The sequence below is a fragment of the Sminthopsis crassicaudata genome, chromosome 1 (genome assembly GCF_048593235.1).
Source record: "Sminthopsis crassicaudata isolate SCR6 chromosome 1, ASM4859323v1, whole genome shotgun sequence".
NCBI classification, from domain to species: domain Eukaryota; kingdom Metazoa; phylum Chordata; class Mammalia; order Dasyuromorphia; family Dasyuridae; genus Sminthopsis; species Sminthopsis crassicaudata.
In genome coordinates this window covers 87,806,011-87,828,214 of record NC_133617.1, presented here as the reverse complement: position 1 = coordinate 87,828,214, position 22,204 = coordinate 87,806,011, and the positions used below count along the sequence as shown (strand labels likewise).

Sequence of the window (22,204 nt, the reverse complement as noted above, 5' to 3'; positions counted from 1 at the left end):
AAAAAAAAAAAAGGCATAAAGATTCTTGAGATCAAGAGAGCATGCGGGCTTTTATTCAATGATTTCCAATTCTGCATTAATATCAACACATTCTCTTAAAGGAATCTTCATAAAATAGACCCATAATATGGACCATATTGGAGTAGAGGGAGGGAGGCGCAATTAAAAGTAGATATTCAACTTACCCGTTGTCCTTGCAAACCAGGAAGTCCCTCTTTGCCTTCAGGACCTATTGGACCCTTTAGGAAACAAAATAGGAAAAAATAGAAAAATAAATGCTTATATATACATACATACATACATTTATATTTATTCAGAGATATATACACATATATATTTTCACTATATATATGTTCTTTTGTCTTCAGGTCCTATTAGATCCTTTGGGAAACAAAATAAGAAATAATGATAGAAAAATAAATAAACAAGTGTGTGTGTGTGTGTGTGTGTGTGTACACATATACATGATGCAATCTATTTATCTATATAGAGATATATGTAGATAAATATATTATCAATATGTATGCTTTTTTGATTATTGTTCCATATTTCAGTCCTGAGTGGAGGAATAAATACCATACTATTATAAAAGAGAAAATTGAATAACAAGGCATTAACAAAATGAAATTTAATGTTAAAATGTTAAGTTCTACTTTTGGGTTCAAATAATCAACTACAGGATCCAAGATCCCCAGAGTGAAAATTGTTCATGTAAAAATGATCAAAATGTCTTAATGGAATCAAAGATAAATATGAAGTTATATGAAAAGTGACAGAATATCCATCTCAAGAAGGAAAAATAGAGTCACTATAAGCACTTTAGACCATCTCTAAGGGACTGTGTTCAATCATGGATTCATTTTATGAATTACACTGAATAATAAGTGGAAAGAAGTCTAGGAACAAAGAATGATTAGATAAAGAAATTGAAGCTGTATACCAAAAGAAATCATGATGAAAGGGGAACATGACTGCCTTTCAAGGATTTGAATAATGAACATGGGAAAAGGAATTTATCTGCTTAGGGCTAGGGGCCAGGACTGGGAACAAAAAGTAACAATTGCAAAGATAAAATAAATGTCTGTTCAATATAAGGGGGCGAGGCATTTTTTTTTTTTTTTTGAGGCTGGGCTTAAGTGACTTGCCCAGGGTCACACAGCTAGGAAGTGTTAAGTGTCTGAAAACACATTTGAACTCGGGTCCTCTCCTGAATTCAGGGCTGTTGCTCTATCCACTGGGCCACCTAGTTGCCCCAAGGCAATCTTTCTAACAGGAAGAGTTGTTTAATTCAACAAACATTTATTAAATTTGGCTATTTAATAATTGTAGACATTGAGGATATAAAGATAAAACAAAAAATTTCCTTATCTCTGAGTTTTTGTTAAGCATGTGGCTGGGAGGAAAGATAGCACAAATTTATGAAGGAATACAGAATAATCGGATAAGGAGAGAACACAGACAACTGCAAAAATTGAGAAAAGCTTCATATAGGAAGTGACACCTGAAGTTGAATGGAGGAAGGTATTCAGAGAGGTAAAGTTGAATAGAGAGTATATTCCAGAACAGAGATGAAAGATGATACAATATTAAGTTCAGAGAACACCCAGAAGGTCAGATTGGCTGAAACATTAGGTGCATGAAAAAGGAATAATATGAAATAGTATGGACAAATTTAGTGGGAACTAGCCCATAAAGGTTTTCAAATAGTAGACTATTGTAATCATAGATCTTTGAGTATTAGAATGAGTGATTTCCTAAGTTGGTTAGTTTGCTGTTCCTGGAAACCTTCAAAATGTTGGATAACCACTTATGAGCCACAAAATAAAAAGGAATTCCTACAGAAGAATATGTCCAGCTAAATAATTACAATTTATATTTTTATATCACTCTAAAATTGTTAAGGCACATTACATTCATTATTTCATTTTTGCCTCCCACCTACCCTATGAGATAGATGCTATGGGTTTTATTATTATGTTATAAGCCAGAAAATTGGACTTTAGAAGAGTTACATAATTTTCCTTGAGTCATACAGAGATAACATCACATAATCATGTGGTGGACAATACTGAAAGATGGACATTTTCAGAGAGCAGATGGGGAGGATTCTGTTCATTGTGTTTAGAGAAGTCTTTGTGCCCCATCCCAAAAAATCTCCAGGAAAAAAAATTAAAAACCACTTAAAATAACAATAGTTTTCAAACAGTTGAGTTGAAACTTTTTTCCCCATCAAGCAAGTAAGATGTATGGTGTCAAAATTGAATCAAATATTTCCTAATCCAAAGTCCTGTATTCTTTCCATAATGCAATATTTACCTCTGAGGTCCTTTCTAACTATGAGGCTCCGTGATTTTCGCTTATACTAAAGCTCTTTTCAATCAATATCTGTTGTATTTGAAACTTATCTTCATAGCCATGTGCCACTTAGCCATGGTGTTTAGGAAAAGAAAGAAGAAAACAGTAATTATCACAATAGTGGTATGATGGTAGAGTAAGATGTCATAAGGGCTATTTACTTTTTGTCTCCTTTGTGAGTGGGAGGGATACCTAGTTTTCAAACATGAATTTTCAAGCATTCTCAGGGATGCTTTTTGTTTGTTTGTTTTTAATCCAAAGGCAGAAACCACAACTATAGATAGGTATAAATGATTGCATCTATTATATCTATATTGATATTTACTTAAACAAAGAACCTAAGAAGATAAAATGACCATTCTATGGTAACAGACTCTAAATCTATTCTTGAATGAGAAGATGGCAAACACTTAAATAACTCTGTTCCAAACCATGTTTCACATGCCATTCAGCTAACTCTCTCAGACATCTGATTATGTGTGCATCCTCCCATTATATACTGTACTATATATCTCCACTTCTAAGAATAGAAATTCCATCAATATTATTATTATTTCCTGTTATGGGCCAGAATTCTGAACTTGAAATAAAAGATTCTTACAAGATACTAAGTCAGTGGAATTGATAGAGACAATAGCATGGTTCAGTAGGATTAATTTACTCCTACAAGGAGATGTTGTGGGTCAGAACTTGGAACAAGGTACTGAGTGGAACTGAAGAAACAATGATTAAATCTAGTTTAGCATTGATTTAATCCTACAACAAATAATGTGATGTAATGATTGGTGTGTACTCAGTGTGGGGCATATAGTCTAGAAGCTCTCAGGGCCAGAAAGGACAAGTGCACTAGAAGCTAGAAGGCTGAGACAAGATTCATTCCATCGTCCACATTTGTGGTGGCTGGAGGCTGAAGGCCAAAGCTTTGGATTCAGAGAGATTCAGAGGGCAGAGAAGGAGGCAGGAGCTCAAGCTCTCGGAACCAAGGACAGAGATAGGGCTCTAGGAAAACTAGCCAAGCCTCAAGTGAAGGAGATAGGACTTTGAAGGAGACAATAAAGGATTCGAACTTTAACCCCTGGCTACTTGTGTGGTGATTACTGAACTGAAACAAAGGCTGCCTCCAGAGGCTCCAAGAAAACCTCAACAGAGAACATTGCATCTTAGAGAGAATATTACAATTTCTCAAAAAGAAAATAATATTTTATTGACCTGTTTTTGTTGTTTGTCCATTTACGAAGATGGAATAGCCTCCCTTCAACTCCCCACGTCAAAATATCATTCCTTGATCATCAGTTCTTTACAAACCTTCATATACATACATATATATACAAATATATGATATATATTTGTCTACCATTAATAAAATGCAATCTCCTTTTGTATTTGAATCCCCAGCATTCAGAACAGAATAGCTGTTTAATATTTGTTCATTTCTTCTTTCACCCATTTATATCTTCTGTGATCATTCCTGTTTTTCCCTTTTTACTTTAGGATGTGGACAGGAGAAGTGAGAAGCTAGATAGATGGTAATATTTAGGAAACTGATAGAAGACATGACTTGAAATGTAACAATGCCCTCCACCCCACAATTCCAAAGATGGAATTTATTTTTCTGGCTTTTATTATAACTACTAAACAATTAGACATTCTAGAAAAATAAATGAACATTTTCAATTTCAGCCATATTTAAGTCAAAACATTGGTCTGGGTTTCTCAGATTATGAGTTTGGGGCCTTATCTGTTCAGTATGCTTTTTTATCTTTCCTAACCCCTTTCCCATTACCCAACTATCTCCAACTCAAGCCATCTGTTCTGGCCTTTCCTTCTTCCCATAGGAAGAAGGATTCCTAACCCTGATGCTCTGAGTTCTGATAGGTCACCTTTTCCTTTCATTGATTAAATCTCTAGCCTGCAGTTCATTTCCCAAATTATACTAATATGCTCCCACTGCAATCTATTCCACTTTTCCTTTCTAGTTCCCTTTCTTGTATAGTTTCCTGCTATTAGAATGTGAGCTCCTTGAGACCAGAGGCTATTTTGATTGTTTGTTTTTGAATTCCCACTGATGGATAGAGCATCTGGCACATAGTAAATGCTTAATGTGTTTTGTTTTGTTTTGTTTTTTTTCAGTTTTAAATTTATTCTTAGAATGAGTATTTATAATCCTAGTGAACCAGTTGATCAGATTATCTATTCTAACAACAAAACGTTATCAAATGTCACAGGAAGGGATGTAAATTCCCAAATTAACAAACAATACCCCTATTTTAAATATTGGAAACCTGTTTGATTTTCAGTCAATTGAATTTGGGTTCAAATAAAAGATCTGCCACTATCTGTCTATATGTGACTTTAGGCAAGTCAATTAACTTTGTTGAATTTCAGTTTCCTCATCTGGAAAATGATTAGGTTTGACTATAGGATCTTAAAGAGTCTTTTCAGCTCCAATCCTATGATCATATTGTCACATTAAAGGATCCCTTTGCTCCATTCACTCATCTATTCAAAAAAAGTAATTCATTAGCATTTAGTGTGGTTCTTCCATTGCCAGGCTCTTTGGGAAATTGAAACATAAATAAGTGACAGCCAATGCCATCAGAAAGTTCACACAACTTTTCAAAAATTTTTGACATTGTAAAAATTAAATATTATTTAAAGTAGGAACTTACAAGAGCTTGATGGAAATATGAATATAATAAAATTTGATGAAGCAAAAATCATCATTAAGAGAAAGCACCTCTTGGGTTTCCTCATGTAAATAGCACTTGAGATAAGCTTTGAAGGCCAGGCAAGCAAGAAGTGGGGGATTATTCTAGGTAGAGGGATCTGTAGGGAAAAGAGGAAGTACTGACACCTCTTTCTGCTCCTCCCTCTTTGCTCAGACTATACATAAACATTAGGAAACAGATCCAAAAAAGGACCCTAAGCAGTACAGTATAGTAGAAAGAAGTCAGAAAACCTGAAGTCATTTACTATGTGTATTTATTATCTTGGGCAACTCTATATTCCTGGGCATCAGTTTCCTTATCTGTCAAATAAGCAGGTTGGGTAAGATGGTCTCTAAATTTCCTTCTAGCCCTAGATTAGGCAAAGAAATTGCCAAAGATCAAACAGACACTAACAACCTACTGAACTATTTATTAGAAACCATAGTTTTAGATTCATTTAAAAAAAGATTGCTACTTTTCTAGGACCTGTTTCCTCATATAAAAATGGAAGGGGTTGAAATATTTTTAAGGTCAGTAAAGTGACTCACTATATAAATCAATGATTTTAAATATCGTCACAGACATTTCATAGTTGTATCTTCTAAGTCATTTAACCTTCATTTGCCTCAGTTTCACCATTTGTAAAGTAATGTAACATAATAATGCCATCTACTGTGTAAATGGTAGCTATTACTATTAGCTATTATTAAAGTCTATGATTCCCTGAGTCACACTGACATTTTTCCTCATGGATAGAGTCTTTTATAAATGAATGATTGGTAACTCTTTAAAAAATATAACCAGAAATCACTAATTAATTTTTTTTACCTCCTTGTTTAAGACCTTATCTAGCTGATCTTATTGGGAATTCCTTCTGCCTTAAAACTTATCTGAGAATAAGGGAGGGAAGGTCATCCAGAAGCCTGATTAGATCAAAAGCACCCAGGACACTATTTAGCAATTTAATTCATTCACCATTTCTTATCCCAGGCTGTACAACTCTGAAGTGATTTACTGACCTGCACTTAGCCTCCCTGAAGAAAAAAAATCTAAAAATATGTCTGTAGAGTCACCTGATCACTCAGTAAGATAAAAGCGACCCAAAAGTGCTTCCCAAAATGTCTGTGGACAAGTGAGAAAATGGTTTTGTCCTTGAGTGACTCAAATGTCTGGGAGATAATTTACCAATGATGTCACACTAATTCTGGGTTAAAGTAATAAGAAAATAGCCTAAACAAAAATCAAAAATACCCTACCTAACTTTGTATCATTATTTAGTGATGCCCATTAAGAATCTTATCTTCTTTTTCTTTGTCTTCCTATAGCTGTCTTGATGTGATGAAAAGAACCCTGAATAAGTCAAGAGATGCTGACTCAATCTAAGCCTGGGTATGACTATGATTGGTAGGTAATATGGGACAAAACTCTTATGCCTTCAGCTTTCAGCATCTTCATTTATAAAATGGGAATCACAACTCATTGTCTACTTCCTATTTTTGTTAGGATCAAAGCCTAGTGGTGGTGGTGGTGTGGTGAAGTACTATTCAAAGGAACAGGAATGGCTGTGAAACCCTTTCCACCTTTGATGTCCTCTAAGTAAAGAGATTCTACAAAGATAAATAGATAAAGAGCTTCTTGACACCTCTAGGGGTTCAAGCTATTCCAGACCTAAAGGAACTTACAGATAAAAACAAGTGGCTTATATAACATCATATACCTAGTAAATAGAGATGAAATAATTTAATCCCAAATTTTCTAATTTTAAATCCATTTTTTTACACTACAAGACACTGTCTTTAATAAGTGGAATGGCATGATAGATTAAAATACAAACACTCTGAGGCCAGAAACTGCTATGCCATCGTGTTCACATCTTAACTATTTAGCACAATAGCTAGCACATGGTAAGAACTTAGGAAATGTTTCCTGATTTATTGACGATATATTGATTGATGAGTCTAAACATTCTCTGAGTATAAATTGGTTAAAAAATAAAAATATATTTAGAAATATACATATACAAGCTAAAGTTTGTTTGGATCAGAATGAGAGTAAATTGAATGACTTACTGTTGCTCCTGGAGGACCAGGTAAGCCCTGATGACCACGTGGTCCTGGAGCTCCCTGTGAAAACAATAATAAATTAAATAAAATAAAAAAATTTAATTAAATAAAAATAAAAAGTAGATTCTGGCATTCCTCAATTACCAACCCCATCCTAGTGTATAATGCAGAGATGTTAGGATTTCATAAACAGAGGTCACTGGTACAGAGGCTTAAAGAAGGAAAACATGAGATTACCAACAGATATGGTTATCCTGTCTGTAAACCAGATTGCTAGCTCCCTGAGAGCAAGAGTCAAATCTAAACTTTTCATCTTTTCTAGAACCAATCAGTATGTCCTGATCAAATAAAGACCTTAAAATTATTTAATGTACCGCATTATAAACAATAGGATTAAAAACATAGAGGAGAAAGAGAGCTTTCAAGATCTAAGTCTTCCACATGGGCAAGGTCAGTACTAAAATGAAGCTAAAAACAATCTTAGTAAGACCCAACAGAGTTTACAGATTCCATTTATGATTTGTTTTCTTGGTTTCTTTGTGCCCAAAATGTATTTGTGTAGACTTTTGCTTATACTCGACCCGTCAGCAAACATTCCTTTCAACCAATGACAAGATCACTTAGAACATAGTCAGTCTCTTTACTGATGCTGTTTTCTGGGACTAGAATTTCCACCATTATATGAAGATAACCCATTCCCTCACCAAGGGCATATTCCACCTTAATCCTGGGTTTGTATATCTTTGCAAACCAATATTCCAGCTCAAGGTGTTAAGTAAACCATGCAATCAGATCTTTTACATTTTCAGGGAAAAGGTACAAGGGGTAGATAACAATTTCCCTTACTTGTTCTCCTTTTAGGCCCTCCTTGTGCACCTGAAAGATAAAAATCAGACATCAGTTGAGGCAGAGAGTTACTATAGTTTTAGAAATGCTAAACGTGCCCAGGATCCACCAGAATTAAAATCTACTTGGTTCAGTCCCCCCAGTCACTTCTCTGCTCCATATCCATCGTGTCTGTCTGTCTGTCTGTCTGTCTCTCTCCCCCCACTTATCTCAGACTTTTATTACAACCTTTAATAATGAGGTTTCCCTGGATTTTTTCCACTTTTCTATGGTTCAGTTTTATGATCATATATAATCCAGGCCAAAAGGTTCTCAGATCAAAATGAACAACTGCCTTGATCGCTTTAGTGCTACCCTTCTGGTTTCTTATCCCACTTATGACTTCCCTTCCTAAACTTAGCCATCTTCCTTCTGCACACAATCATTTCCATGGTATCTCTCCTTTACCCTGAATCTCTGGCTCCTTGACCTTCCAAGGTTCCTGCTCTCTGAGTACCTAACCTAGATGTAATCCCCCATTGTCTATTATCCTCACCCTCTAACAAAGTTGCCAAGAGTTATTGAAAGAAATTCAGAAATCATATTGATTCAGTTCGCTGCAACTATCTGACCTTAGGCAGAACTTTATTGCTGCCAAGGTAAATCTTTGGGCCATATTTTAAAATTATCTATCAAATTCTCCATATAATTATTTAAATATTCAATTCCTAACTCCACCCCATTAATTTTATTAGCAAATAATATTGCTTCCTCTATTTTATGAAGCTCTGTCTTGAGTTTCTTCGATTTCACTATATATTTCAAAATGTCCCTAAATATGCTGCATTCCTTCCTCATTCTCTTTGCCTTCCTCCTACTTAAAGTTAACCCATTATGTCTTTGTTCCTGATGACTTTCCTTTTGATTTTTTCAGGACAGTCCTCTACTAATGCACAGTGCCTGACAAATTATAGGCCTCTAATAAATGTTTATTGACTTCTTGTTTAATATTGTCTCTGATATTAACTCCTCCATTCTTTTTTTTCTTCTCTTTCTTTCCCTTCTGGAGTTGTAGAAATGTAGTCCAACAAATGGATGGTAGTAAAAAGAGGCAGATGAGGGTTCAATATAAGGAAAAACTGTCTAACAAATTTGTTAAGTAATGGAATGGGAAGCCTCTGTAACATCATTTAAGCCTCTCATTACTGAAAATATTGATGCCAAGTTGGATAACCAACATGTCAGGAATTCCTGGATGGACTGTTTTTGATCTAGATAAAGTTAAAGGATTTTTAAGAGACTATGAGTCTATGGCCTATCACAAGAGACAGTAGGTGCAGTTGACATAACATTAGCCCTGAAGTCAGAAATAACTGGGTTGAAATCCTACCTCTGATGCCAACTAGCTATGTGACTATGAGTAAGTGACTTAACTCTCTGTATCCCAGGCAATTCAAGAATAGAAAGTACAGACAAATTGCTGATATCTAGTGGAAGCACATGCACTTCACTACCTAGCCCAAAGACAGAAATACTCACCACAGAACCTGGTATACCAGGTGGTCCAGGTGGTCCAACTTCACCCTAAATAAGGGAACAAATCATTTGAAAGTCATTTTAATATCTCTATTACATGTATATGCTTTGCCTCTTCAACAAAACTGTATACTTAAAAGCTCAGAACATAGCCCTCTTTTTCTATCTTTTAAAACCCTTGAGCACTTTTTAGGCCATTCTAAAAGACTTATGATGAGAAGTTCCATTTCCATCCAGAGAGAGAACTATGGAGAATGAATGGGAATTTAAAAATAGTATTTTCACCTTTTGTTTGTTTATTTTTTTTCTTTCTCTTGTTTTTTTTTCCCTTTTTGTCTATTTTTTCTTGTATGACATGACAAAAATGGAAATATATCTAAAAGAATTGCACATATTTGACTTATATTGCTTGCTGTCTTGGGAAAGGAAGAGATAAAGGAGGGAGGAATGGAGGGAGAAAAATTGGAACACAGTGCTGAAAACTATCTTTACATGCATTTGGAAAAGTAAAAAAAAAAAAAAAAAATTTAAGTCATGGAGGAGAAAAAAGTCTTGCCACTGTGCCATACAGATTCTTTGTTCAGGCTCACAAATTAGTTTAAAAAAAAAAAAAATGGAACAAATCAAGTCTACTGACTATAAATCTATTCCACCCGTTAGTGTTAGAGGATATCCCTACAGGTAATAGGGGTTGGAATGGATCCCTAATATCTCCTTCCAATATGTAAAGATGATAACTCTAAGATTCCCCAATTCTATGCTTATCCCGAGGATGGCAGATCAAACATCTAACCCCTCACTAGGCCTTTAGGCATGTTAGACCTTTCTTTTTAACACTGGAAAATATAGATCAATCTGTCCTGGTCAGTCAAAAAGAATTCAGAGGACAGAGAATACTTTAGCAAAAAAGTCAATTTAATGTTTCACTTATTCAAAACTAATTTCTTAGGGTATGTACTCATATGTAATGGTTAACTCAGGCTAAAAATATGCGTCAATCATAGATTGAGAGGCTGTTCTTCCAAATCAAAGAAATTGAGACCAAAGTCCAAGATCATAGAGGGAGTAAAAGTCAAAATTAAGTCTTTGTATTTAAAGCTAGAAGGAACTCTAGTGGTCATCTAGTCTAAGTCACTGGGTTCAAAGATAAGGAAAATGGGCCCTTTACAGGTTAAGTGATATGACTTTAGTATATAAACTCTTTGAGAACTCAGATAATTATTTGTTTTTTTGTTACTTCATTGTTTATCTTAATACCTGACACTTAGAAAATATTTAATACATGCTTGTTGATTAATCATTCAAGGTCAACCAAGTGGCAGAGCATGGATTTGATCTCAAGGCTTCTGCTTATAAATTAACCTCTTTATTTATCATGCTGCCTCTCATAATTTGGGGCATCTTAATGTTATGCATGATATAGGTTGATAAATGACCTGATTTTCTGGGTTCTACTATGCCTCTAATTGTGTGACCTTTATTAAATCATTTTCCTTTTTAAAACCTCATTCTGTCTTCTGAGTCTAAAATTCTGTGACTTACTAAAGATTGTGTGTTGCATTAGATAGGATAAAGTCCCTTCTCAAAATCATATTTCATAATCTATCAAAGAGTTAATGACAGTGAACCTTAATACCTGAAAGCTTCTAGTATGTTTATTTCCCCAGCAAAATTTCCAGAATGGCATTTGAAGGCATTTTTTCAGCATCTGTTTTATGATAAGCAATAATGCCTCATCTGTTTCCTCAAGTGAGAGAAAGAACTGAAATGTTCAAAATGGCAGGGCACTTGGAAGTCAATTTGTAAAACAACAGGAATGTGGAGTGTAACAGAAAGTAAGGTAATTGCTCTTTGGTTTTCAACCTTCAAGTATCATCCCCTCTCTACTTAGTGACTTGAAGTGAAATAGCTTCTTTTAGGGTTTTGCATTCCCTGTCAAGTAACTGCTTGGAGTATATTAAAAACCTGACACCAGCCTGAAGAGGTATCATGAGTCTCTAGGTTTAATAGCTATTTTAAAAATAACAATGTAAGACACATCCCTAAAAATACCTTGTAAGAGCAGTGGATAATTAAACAGAGGTAGAGAGAGACAGGAGGGAGGTTGGAGGGAATGGAAACATTTCCAGTTCCTATTCTTACACCAATGGGTTTTTCTGAGAATATACTGATAGCACCTCTACTAAACTCTTTATCATAGGCCAACTTGTGGCACAGAGATGACCCTAGCTTTGCAAAGACTCTGTTATTGTAGTGACAAGGTTCAAGTATAGGCCCCCAAGGATCTATGGGGCTGCCATCTGAAGATCAGTCTATCAGAACAAAAAACTTTTCCTAAGAAGCAATTCACACACACAGCATGGGGGGAAGAATAAAGAAAAATAATCAATTAGTCAATCAATATTTATTAAATGACTACTATGTACCAAGAACTGTGCTACAATGGGGGTTTTAAAAAAGGGCAAGAGACAGTCCTTGCCCTCAAGGAGATTACAATCTAATAAGTTAGTAATGATAATTGCTTTTACTGTTGTTGAGTTTTTTCAGTCACGGGTGATTTTTCATAACGCCATTTGGGTTTTCTTGGCAAAGATACAGGAGTGATTTGGCATTTCTTTTTCCAGTTCGTTTTGTAGATGAAGAAACTGAGGCAAAGAAGGCTAAGTGATTTGCACATCTATTGTCTGAGGCAAGATTTGAACTCCTGAAGATGAGTCTTCCTGATTCCAAGACCAGTGCTCTAGATTGCCTAGCGTACCACCTAGTTTGCCCAAATAATAATCGTAATAATAACAATAAAATTTCTAGTGCTTTAGAATTTATGAAGAGCTTTACATTTATGTGATAACCATTAGTGGAAAATATATCAACATCTAGTAAAACCACAGATCTGAGAAGTAACTATGTATACTGAGAATGACATGATCTGCCATAAATTTTTATGTGAAATCAATTGTTAAGAATGACATTTTACTTCCTTCTTCATAAAATTGTAGTGAGAAGATCCTGCTATAAATATTTCTATATCATAGAGATGTGTGATAAGGACTTTTTCCAGTTTTTTTTTTGTTTTGTTTTTTATAACAGCATGCATTTAATAATCATCTACGTGGTAAGGTAGAATGAACAATTTGTGTAGAATCAGAGGGCATGGATTCAAACCTCTGTTCAGCCTTTACTGCTAGTGTGAGCTCAGGTGAGTCATTTAGCTTTTTGAACCCCAATTTTCCCATTTGTAAAATGAGGGGTTTGGACTAGATCATTTCTAAAGCATCTTTTCATTCTTCATTTTATGAATGCTAATGAATTGAAACTGGTTTCACTGATTTTAACATATCCGAAATTCTTCCAGATTCAAAAATTGTAGTTCAAAGTCCCACATTTAAAAATATACATATATTTGGCCAAATGTCTGTGAGTCAGCATCATGTGGCAGGAGGAACACTGGACTAAGGTCCACATACTTAAGTTTGAATTCCAGACTTCAAATTTATTGGTTGAATAAATGTGGACTACATTACTTCTCCCAAAGTCCAGTATTTTATTCCTCATGAGATTATACTTCTGCTAACTACTTTTAATTTAATATAAAGAATTAATTAAACCTCTCACACAAACAACGTTTTATATGAGTTGGTTCTGCTTACCTTTTCTCCTCGGAGACCAGTCACACCTGGAGTGCCAGGACTGCCCTATAAGAACGAAAGCATTTAATTGTTATTATAAGGAAGATTAAGATTGTGGGGAAGATTTTATTATAGCATGAAGGGACTTCAGACCTAATGACCAGCAACTATTGCATGAAGACAAATAGCTCCAATAACCCGGTGAATTTGTGATCAGATTGCTAGGATGAGAAATAACCCAGTATGACATACAGAATTTGGGAGCATTGCTGGCATCATTCAGAGACTATACTTCCCTTTGTACTGAGATAATGAAGGTTTTGATTAGTGTATATCAATAGGGCTGCTCACTAATCACTATTAGAATGTCTATTCTCTAATCTCCATCTTGATTTTTAAGATTCCCAATCTGAGTTGATTTTTTTTTCTTCTTTCTTCTTCCTCTCTCAAGTCATTCATGCAAATCATGAAATCATGTTATTTGGATAGGATGTTTAATAATGTAGTTATAAATATCAATATTGATAGATATTTACCAGGTATGCCCCCATTTATAGGCAATATAATTGATACTTCTAAATTGTACTGGGAATGGTATTTAAGGTACCTTTGAACTAAATAGTTTATCTTTTGGATATTCCTTTTCTTGAAATTCCTCCTGTATTTTTTCCTTTGTATTAAGGATGCAAAATTCAAAGGAGCCATATAATTTATCAAACCCACCACTACTTGAAATTTAATATCTTTTATAAAGCTTTTAGGTTAATTTGTTTTGCAACTTTACTTTAAACAAGTCTTAGAGTGAAAGAGTAAAAGAAATCAGAGACTTTTCACCTGGAAAAGGAATAGCAGACCCATATAAGTAAGAAAATAGTCCAAAAAGTTAAGTAGCAATGGGGTGGTCACCATTTCTAGAATAAAAGGGACTTTCAGCTGAGAGAACAGATCATGATGTGTCCTATTCCTATAGTCTCTCTTGCCAGAAACAAACCTCTTCCTTCCCAACAATTCAACCATCATTAGAAGTGGAAGATTTAGTTTAGAGTTTATATACCTGCTTCCCTTCTTCTCCAGGCTTTCCAGGGAATCCATCTAGGCCTCGCTCTCCCTGACAAAACAGAAGATAAACAATTGATAATGCTGCAATACAGACATACTTCAGTAACCATTCAGTAAACATCTATTAAATACTGTTTGCAGTGCTGTCCCAGGTGCTGGAAGATACATAAAGTTTAGATAATGTCTGACCTCTGTCCTGAGCATCTTCATGGTCTAGGAGTCACTCTAGTCTATCATGATGACACATCAAATGGAAATATCATCCTTTCTTCTCTATTTTAAAGAGAACCTATGTGGGGCTCTTTCCCTTAGCATAGATTATAGTCCCTCTCTATCTTAGGATATTGTCTTTAGAAACTGCTTTAGTTGAAAAGTCAATTAGCCTTTAGCCTGGCCCTTAGCCTCATTTGACATTCAAAAATGGCTCCAACCTACCTTTCCAAGCTACCACATATTATTCCCCTTCATGCAGTCTTTACTTATGACAAATTTTCCTTCTTGACTTGCTCACAAATTATATTCTATCTCCTGACTCTGGACTTTTGCAAGTGCTATCTGTCCTCCATATTAGAATGCATTCATACCTCACCCTTGCTTTTTAAAATTGATTGTCTTCTTTGAAGCTTAGTTTATAAATATATCAAGTTTATATATATATAGTTTATAAATTATGAAACCTTTTCTGATCCTCCCAGTTTCTAGTGTTTTTCCTCCAAAAATTACTTTGCATTAATTTTATATATTCATGCAATCACCACAGTGTAGTGAGCAAGCTGCCAATACCCTAGGCCTTGGCACAGAAAGTCAGTGACCAGTCCTTAGCCAGGAAGCTTGGGATAGTGCCACATCTGTCATAAGAAAAAAGCTCAGATTTAAAAGTCATAAAATAGGCTAAAAATGAGCAAAAAACAAAACAAAACAAAACAAAAAATAAAGTGGAAACACCCCTGAGCATAGAAAGCTACTATGGCAACAGGGAAGATCCAAACACAAACTCAGAAGAGGACAATAATGTCAAAATGCCTACATGTAAAGCCTCAAAAGGGGATATTAAAGACTTCCTGGAATAGCTCAAAAAGGATTTTAAAAATCAAATAAGAAAGGTAGAAAAATGGAGAAAGAAGTGAGAGTATACAAACAAATTAGGAACTTCGAAAAGGAAGCACAAAAATTGAAGAAAAAATTCCTTTAAAAATACAATTGGACAATTAGAAAAATCATTGGAGAAAATAACTTTTTAAAAAGAATTATTGAAATGGAAAAGAAGGTACAAAAGCTTACTGAAGAAAATAATTCCTAAAAAATTAGAATTAAATAAATGGACACTGATGAAAATGTAAGACATCAAGAATAATTCTAACAAAATTAAAATAATGAAAAAAATAAAAGAAAATGTAAAATCTTTCACTGGAAAAACAATTGACCTGGATTATGGATCCAGGAAATCCATAATCCTGGATTAAATTAATATTTAAGAATTTGCCAAGACAAATCCAGGAATCATATGAACACAAATTATAAAACACTTTTTGCACAAATAAAGTCAGACCTAAAAAATTTGAAAAAAATATAAATTGCTCATAAGCAGGGCAAGCTAATCTCATAAAAATTATTATTTTATTAAATTTAATTTACTTATTCAGTGTCATACTAATCAAAATACCAAAAATTATCTTACAGAGCTAGAAAAATAATTACAAAATTCATCTGGAAAAACAAAAGGTCAAAAATATCAAAGGAATTAATGAATAAAATACAAAGCAAGATGTTTTAGCCATATGAGATCTAAGATTATATTACAAAGTAGCAATCTTCAAAACTATTTGTTACTGGCAAAGAAAAAGATTACTATAGTCATCTACTATTTGATACACCCAAAGACACCAGCTTCTGGGTTAAGAACTCATTATTTAACAAAAATTGCAAGCAAAACTGGAAGGTATGGCAGAAACTGGGCATAGACCAACATTTCATAGTATATCATGGTAAAGTAAAAATGAGTTTATAATTGAAACATAAAGGATGATATCATAAACAAATTAGAAGAGCAAAGACTAATTTTCCTGTCAGATCTATGGAATAAGGGAATGATTTATGACCAAAAAGAGATAGAGAACATTATGAAATGCAAAATGACTAATTTTGATCATATCAAATTAAAAAGGGTTTGTACAAACAAAATTATTGCAACCAATATTAGAAAAAAATCAGAAAACTGGCAAGCAATTTTTACAGCCAGTATTTCTGATAAAGGTCTCATTTCTAAAATATACAGAGAATTGAATCAAACTTATAAGATTGCAAGTCATTTCCCAAATGACAAATCATCAAAGTAAATGAATATTTTCAGATGAAGATATTAAAGCTACTTATAATCATGTAAAATGCTTTACATCACTATTGATTAGAAAATACAAATTAAAATAACTGAGATATCACTTTATTCCTATCAGATTGGCTAAGATGAGAGAAAAGGAAAATTATAACTGTTGGAGAATTGGGAAAATTGGAACACTTATGCATTATTGGTAAAGCTGTGGATGGATTCAACTATTTGGGAGGGGGGATTTGGAATTACTTTCCCTCCCACATCATTAGTATCTTTAGCTGTTCCATTTTCTGTAAAATGAGGTTACATCACAGTGTTATGGATAGAGGTCTAGTTTTAGAAAACAGGATTCAGAGTTTATATTCTAGCTGGGCCAACTTTTTACCCGTGTGATGATTACTAATCTACCTTTCTGAAATTCCATTTTTCTCCTTTGTAAAATGAAAAGCTTTTAAACTAGATAATCTCTCAATTACCTTCAAGGTCAGAATTCTCTGATCTTATGATTTGTCATTAAGCAAGTTTAAATTTGGGCATGCTGATTGCGAAATCACTCAGAAAGAAGAAACATGACTACAAACAAGATATCTAAAGGGAAAGCCAAATACTATTACCCACAGAATGTTAGGTAACTTGGGAATTATAATATTAGATCTGAAAGTGACCTTAGAGATCGTCTGGTCCAACAGTATATTTTGTAGACAAGTCAATTGAGGTGTAAAGAGTAGAAAGTTGTCACAAAGTTAAAACAGAGTTATAGACTTGAAGAAAAATCATTAGATTTTAATACCAGTATTCTTTACACTACATTATGTACAGAGATTGGTGCCATTATTATGAAGCAGTATTCCTACTTTACTTGTATTTCAGCATAATCCATTTAGATTGAATTCAAAATATGTGCCTGTTTTTTTTTTCCAAAAACAAACTTACTAACTAAACTCTAAAGTCTTTGCCAGATACTTCCTACAGTGAAGTGACCAGTAAAGTGAATTCTTTAAAAATAAACAATTATTTTAATTCTAAAATGAATGATTATGGTATATACATGTATATATGTGTGTATGTAACTATGTGTACATGCATATATGTATCCATATGAAGACATTGTCTCACTGAGTTCAAATTCAGCCTTAAAGACTTATTTGTTATGTGACCTTGGGTAAGTCAAGTTTAAACATTGGTAAAATGAGACAGAAAAGGAAATCACAAACCAAAACAGTGTTTCTTTCCAGAAAACCCCAAATGGCTATGCCAATATAGTATGAGCTCTGGTATGTCCTACCAAGTTGGAAAGATGACTTCAGATCATAACCAAACCCTGATTTTTTTTTGGTCCACTGAGGAACTAGTCTAATTAAGTGCAATGAAGCTTATAACCAACAAGCTAGCCACTTTTGATATCTAAAGGTATGGATGAGCTGGGATTCACTTCCATTCAAGTAACATTCCTACCATTGAAACCATGGATCTTTTATAAAATTAGAGAAAGAAGAATGCATGGGATTAGTTGGTAAAACTGGCCGCTAAGAATTATATTTTAATCTATAGAAATGTATCTAATCTTATGATTAACATAAAGTATTTTTTAAACAAACAGACCAAAACTCATTCCCTTTCAAGAAACTGATAATTTCACCTACTCTACCTAAAGGCTGACACATTTTGGAGTGTTTAGGTGTCTTATAAAAAGTATTAGCCAAACTATGTTAGCCATATTATAATAATATTTAAAAATAACATTTTTAAATATGCATGCACTTCTGTCATAAGAATATAGGGCTGTATAATATATAAAATATAATGCCTATTTATGTTTATATAGTTAAATTTTAACATAGTTTACATTTTTAAAAATTAGATTAAAAAAATAGGCAAAGTTCCTTTAGCATTATCCTCATTTAAGAGTTACAGAATAGCTACAGAGAAGTGGAGTTATTGGCCTGGGTTCAAATGGATTCTATTAGTCAGTACACCCACCTCTATCTTCTGACAAGAATAGAACTTTTTCCACTAGAGCACAGTGCTTCTTATAAAAGTGAGTCTGCAACCAGGTGACTGGCTGGGAGTTTAGAAAAGGGTAAGCATTTTCCCTCTAGAGGTTGGTAATGGAACAGTCAAGCCAATCCCAAAGAGACAGAAGCAAAGGGCTTGTCTATTTAAGGCAAGGATGCAGTCAGGCGGCAAGGCAGCAACAGCATCCAAGGACAGGGACAGAATCTGAGTCAAAGGTCAAAGTAATAAGTCAGTGAAATGGAAAGCTGGTTCAGCACTAAGGTGAGGGGAAAGCTACAGAACCCCTTTCAGTTACATTGCTCTACCTCAGAACCAGCAGGAAGGGGCAGCTTTATGCTTATATACTGAAGGGGGAAGAAGGCACAGTTGGCTGCAAATGGCTTGTGACTTCAAAAAAAGGAAACTTTTTCATTAGAGGCACATCATGAACTCTCAAAGAGAACCTTAAAAAGCCTTTTGGGCCATAAAAGTCTAAGAGGAATAAAGGGGTAAACCCCAGAGGGTGCTGTTTTAAAAGGACTTATGTGGACAGATAAATTCAGATATTTAAAAAATACAGACCTTTGCACATATTTAGATATACCTAGCTTATCACTAAACATTATTACTGTAAAACAAAAATGATTGACATTGTTCTCATCATGAAGAATACAATTCAACAAAGATTTTGTTGCCTCAATAGGACACATTATTAATTATCTCTTATTGGTATCACATGAAACCTAGAAATATTATCCTCATATAATGCTATGTTTGAAGGTAGATAAATCATAAAGTGCAACTTTTAGTAAATATTGTCCTTTAAATAGACTCAATCAATCAACAGCACTATCCACTTCTCTGGTTGATCATGATGCTAATGAAACCTTAATTTCTTCAATATGGGAAAATGAAAAAGAACACAGGCTTTGGAATCGGGGAAGATCAGGTTTCAAATATAAGTTAAGATAATTACTTGCTATATAACTATAGATAAGTCAATCAGCCTTTCCAAATATTTGTTTTCTCAATATAAAATGGGAATTCATAGGAATATTTGTACAATGTATGTTGTTCAGGTAGTACTTTGTAGACTGATAAAGTATTTGCTTTCAGCAAATATTAACTCCTACTATATAGAAAGCATTGTGCCAGGTGATGGGAGTGATAGTACTGCCCTTAAAGAGTTTACCATCAAGTGAAGGAGAAAAGACACATACAGATGAATGCAATTTCAATTTAGATTTTAGCAATACATGAAAGAAGTAAGAAGTACTACAGAGTCAGATAAAGGACAACAATATTTTGTCCACCAGAGGGAATTATCACAGAGTAGGAAAAGCACTGAATTTGGAGACTAAAGGCCCAGATACAAATCTAAGATCTACTGGTTCGTATTATTTTATATTTCTATGATACTTAAATGTTTACAAATACTTTCTTCATTACAGTCCTATTCAGAGATCATTTTGTGCCACATAATGCTAAACACTGGGACAGCAAAAAAAGAAAAAAAAAAAAGAAAACATTCCCTGCTCTCAAGAGGCTTACAAAATAATTAGGAAGAAAACATGCAAATAACTATGTACAAACACATTATAAATGGGAGAAACTGGAAATAGTACAATTTATATGACGTCACTAAGTTATAGAGACTGATATACTTAATTTAACAGAACAATGAAGCGACAGAAAAAGAATTCAAGATCAGTTCTTCTGACTCCCAATCTCATGCTTCTTTCCATGTGCCATGTTGTCTAAGAGGCCATGGGAAATCTCTTCCCTTCTTTGAGTTATTAAATGGAGGAAGGAGATGTTAAGTTCTTGATTCCTGCAGCTATAAATCTTGCTAGAAATTGAATCAAAAAGGATTCATGGAAAAGGTAGCTGAATGAGTTTGGCTTAGAAAGATGGGGAGGATTTGTAGGCAGAAATGTGATGAAGGTATTATGGAATGCACCAGAGAATTACACATAATTGGATATCACAGCATGTTATTGTTTTCTGAGCTCAGATACTACTCTAATTGCTTGTCAAGGCTTGATCTCATGACAGCATTTTAACCCCTAAAGATTGATTTAACCTGAAATCTCCAATATGCAGCTGATGGGCTATTTGCAAAATGGATTCTTGCTCTGATTTAAACTGAAAACTAATCTATTCCTCTTGGGGTCAAAAATGCCATTATAAATAGGCCAGTGTGATGACTGAATTTACATCAGTCTCATCATATTTGAGGAGAATTCTGGCTTATAGGGTCAAAGGGCACTCTATACTCAGTGTGGATGGCCCAGACAAGGCATTTTGCTAAAAAAAAATTTCCCCTAAGAAGGAATATTTCCTCACCTTGGGTAAAGTGATCATTCTGTAATTAAATTGAAAGAAAATCCATATTGATCATGTGGAAAAATATGATAGTGCTGGAAAGAAATATTAAATGGCAGGCAGAAGACTTGGTCGGAAGACCATACTCTGCTGCTAATTAGTATTGTGACCTCTGGCAAATTATTCAGTTTCTCCAATATTGGTTTTCCTTATTCCTAAAATGATACAGATGAACTAGATGGCCCCTAAGGTCCCTTTAAGGTATAATATTCTATATTCATTCATGAGAACCAAAATGAGATTCTCTGTGAATATGGTTTTGAAATTATAAAGTGCAATGTGGAAATATGTTTAACATGATTGTACATGTATAACCTATATCAGATTGCTTGCTATCTTGAAAAGGAGAGAAGGGAAGGAAGGAAGGAAGGAAAGAAAAAATTTGGAACTCACAATTTTATAAAAGTGAATTATCTCTATATGTAATTGGAAATAATAAAATACTATTAAGCGGAAAGAATAAAATAAAGCTATCCAAAAAGAAAATAAAAGAAATGATACACTACTATACAAATGTACCAGACTGATAGGGGGAAAAGAAAGAACAAGTATCTTCTACATGTAAGATAAAGTGCTTGGTGCTTTACACATATTATCTCACTTGATTATAATTGTAAACGAGTAGTAGCAAAAGATAGGGAAGAACTCAAATAATTATCTCCTGATTTCACAATCTGCTGATCTTTTGAGCAATCTCCATTGTCTTGTTATGATTTTAGCCAGAGTCCAAAACATCTAAGTCCCTAATTCTGAAGACCACTATCTACATTGAAGACGTTTGGTTTCATAAAGTAAAATGTGTGTTCTCAAAAAGAAAAGTATCTAGCATAAGGGGAGGAGCTGGAATTAAAGAAGACCTGATTTGGAGAGTCTCTTCCATACCTGTTTGCTCAAGTAAGTCAATTAATCATTCCAACCCTGTTTCCTCTCCTGTAAGAAGGAGGAGATGAACTACCACTAATGTCCCTTCCGTCTTTAAATTTATGATCCAGACAACTACAATCCTACAGCTGTGACAGCAGAAAGTTAAACACAGAATTGTGCTTCAGAAATCTAGCTGGTAGTCCAAATGCCTCTTGTGGCCCCATTCTCCCTGCAATGTGGATTGTGGTCAGTAGAGGGTGCTCGGACACAGGAAAATTATCTGAAACCTATATTAAGGCCATTTCCCCAGAAACTAGAAATGTTCTCTCCCTGCGACTCAGTTGATCTTTGGATCATTTGATTTATAGGAAGAGTAGCAGATTTGAAGCCCTTCCATAGTTTAAGAATTAAGAGGGGATGGATTCCACTAGAAACGGGGGGGGGGGGGGTAGTAATAAA

General features: G+C 34.3%; 1 protein-coding gene across 2 annotated transcripts in view; it reads right to left on the bottom strand.

Moving 5' to 3' along the window:
* COL22A1 (collagen type XXII alpha 1 chain) overlaps positions 1-22,204 on the bottom strand; it is a 578,696-nt gene that overhangs the window by 244,776 nt on the left and 311,716 nt on the right. For both annotated transcript variants that reach the window (XM_074264749.1, XM_074264757.1), the window contains 6 exons: positions 14,168-14,221; positions 13,135-13,179; positions 9,491-9,535; positions 7,973-8,002; positions 7,133-7,186; positions 186-239 (listed from right to left, as the gene is read on the bottom strand). In XM_074264749.1, coding sequence (XP_074120850.1) covers positions 186-239; positions 7,133-7,186; positions 7,973-8,002; positions 9,491-9,535; positions 13,135-13,179; positions 14,168-14,221 — 282 coding nt within the window. The remainder of the gene's footprint in view (positions 1-185; positions 240-7,132; positions 7,187-7,972; positions 8,003-9,490; positions 9,536-13,134; positions 13,180-14,167; positions 14,222-22,204) is intronic.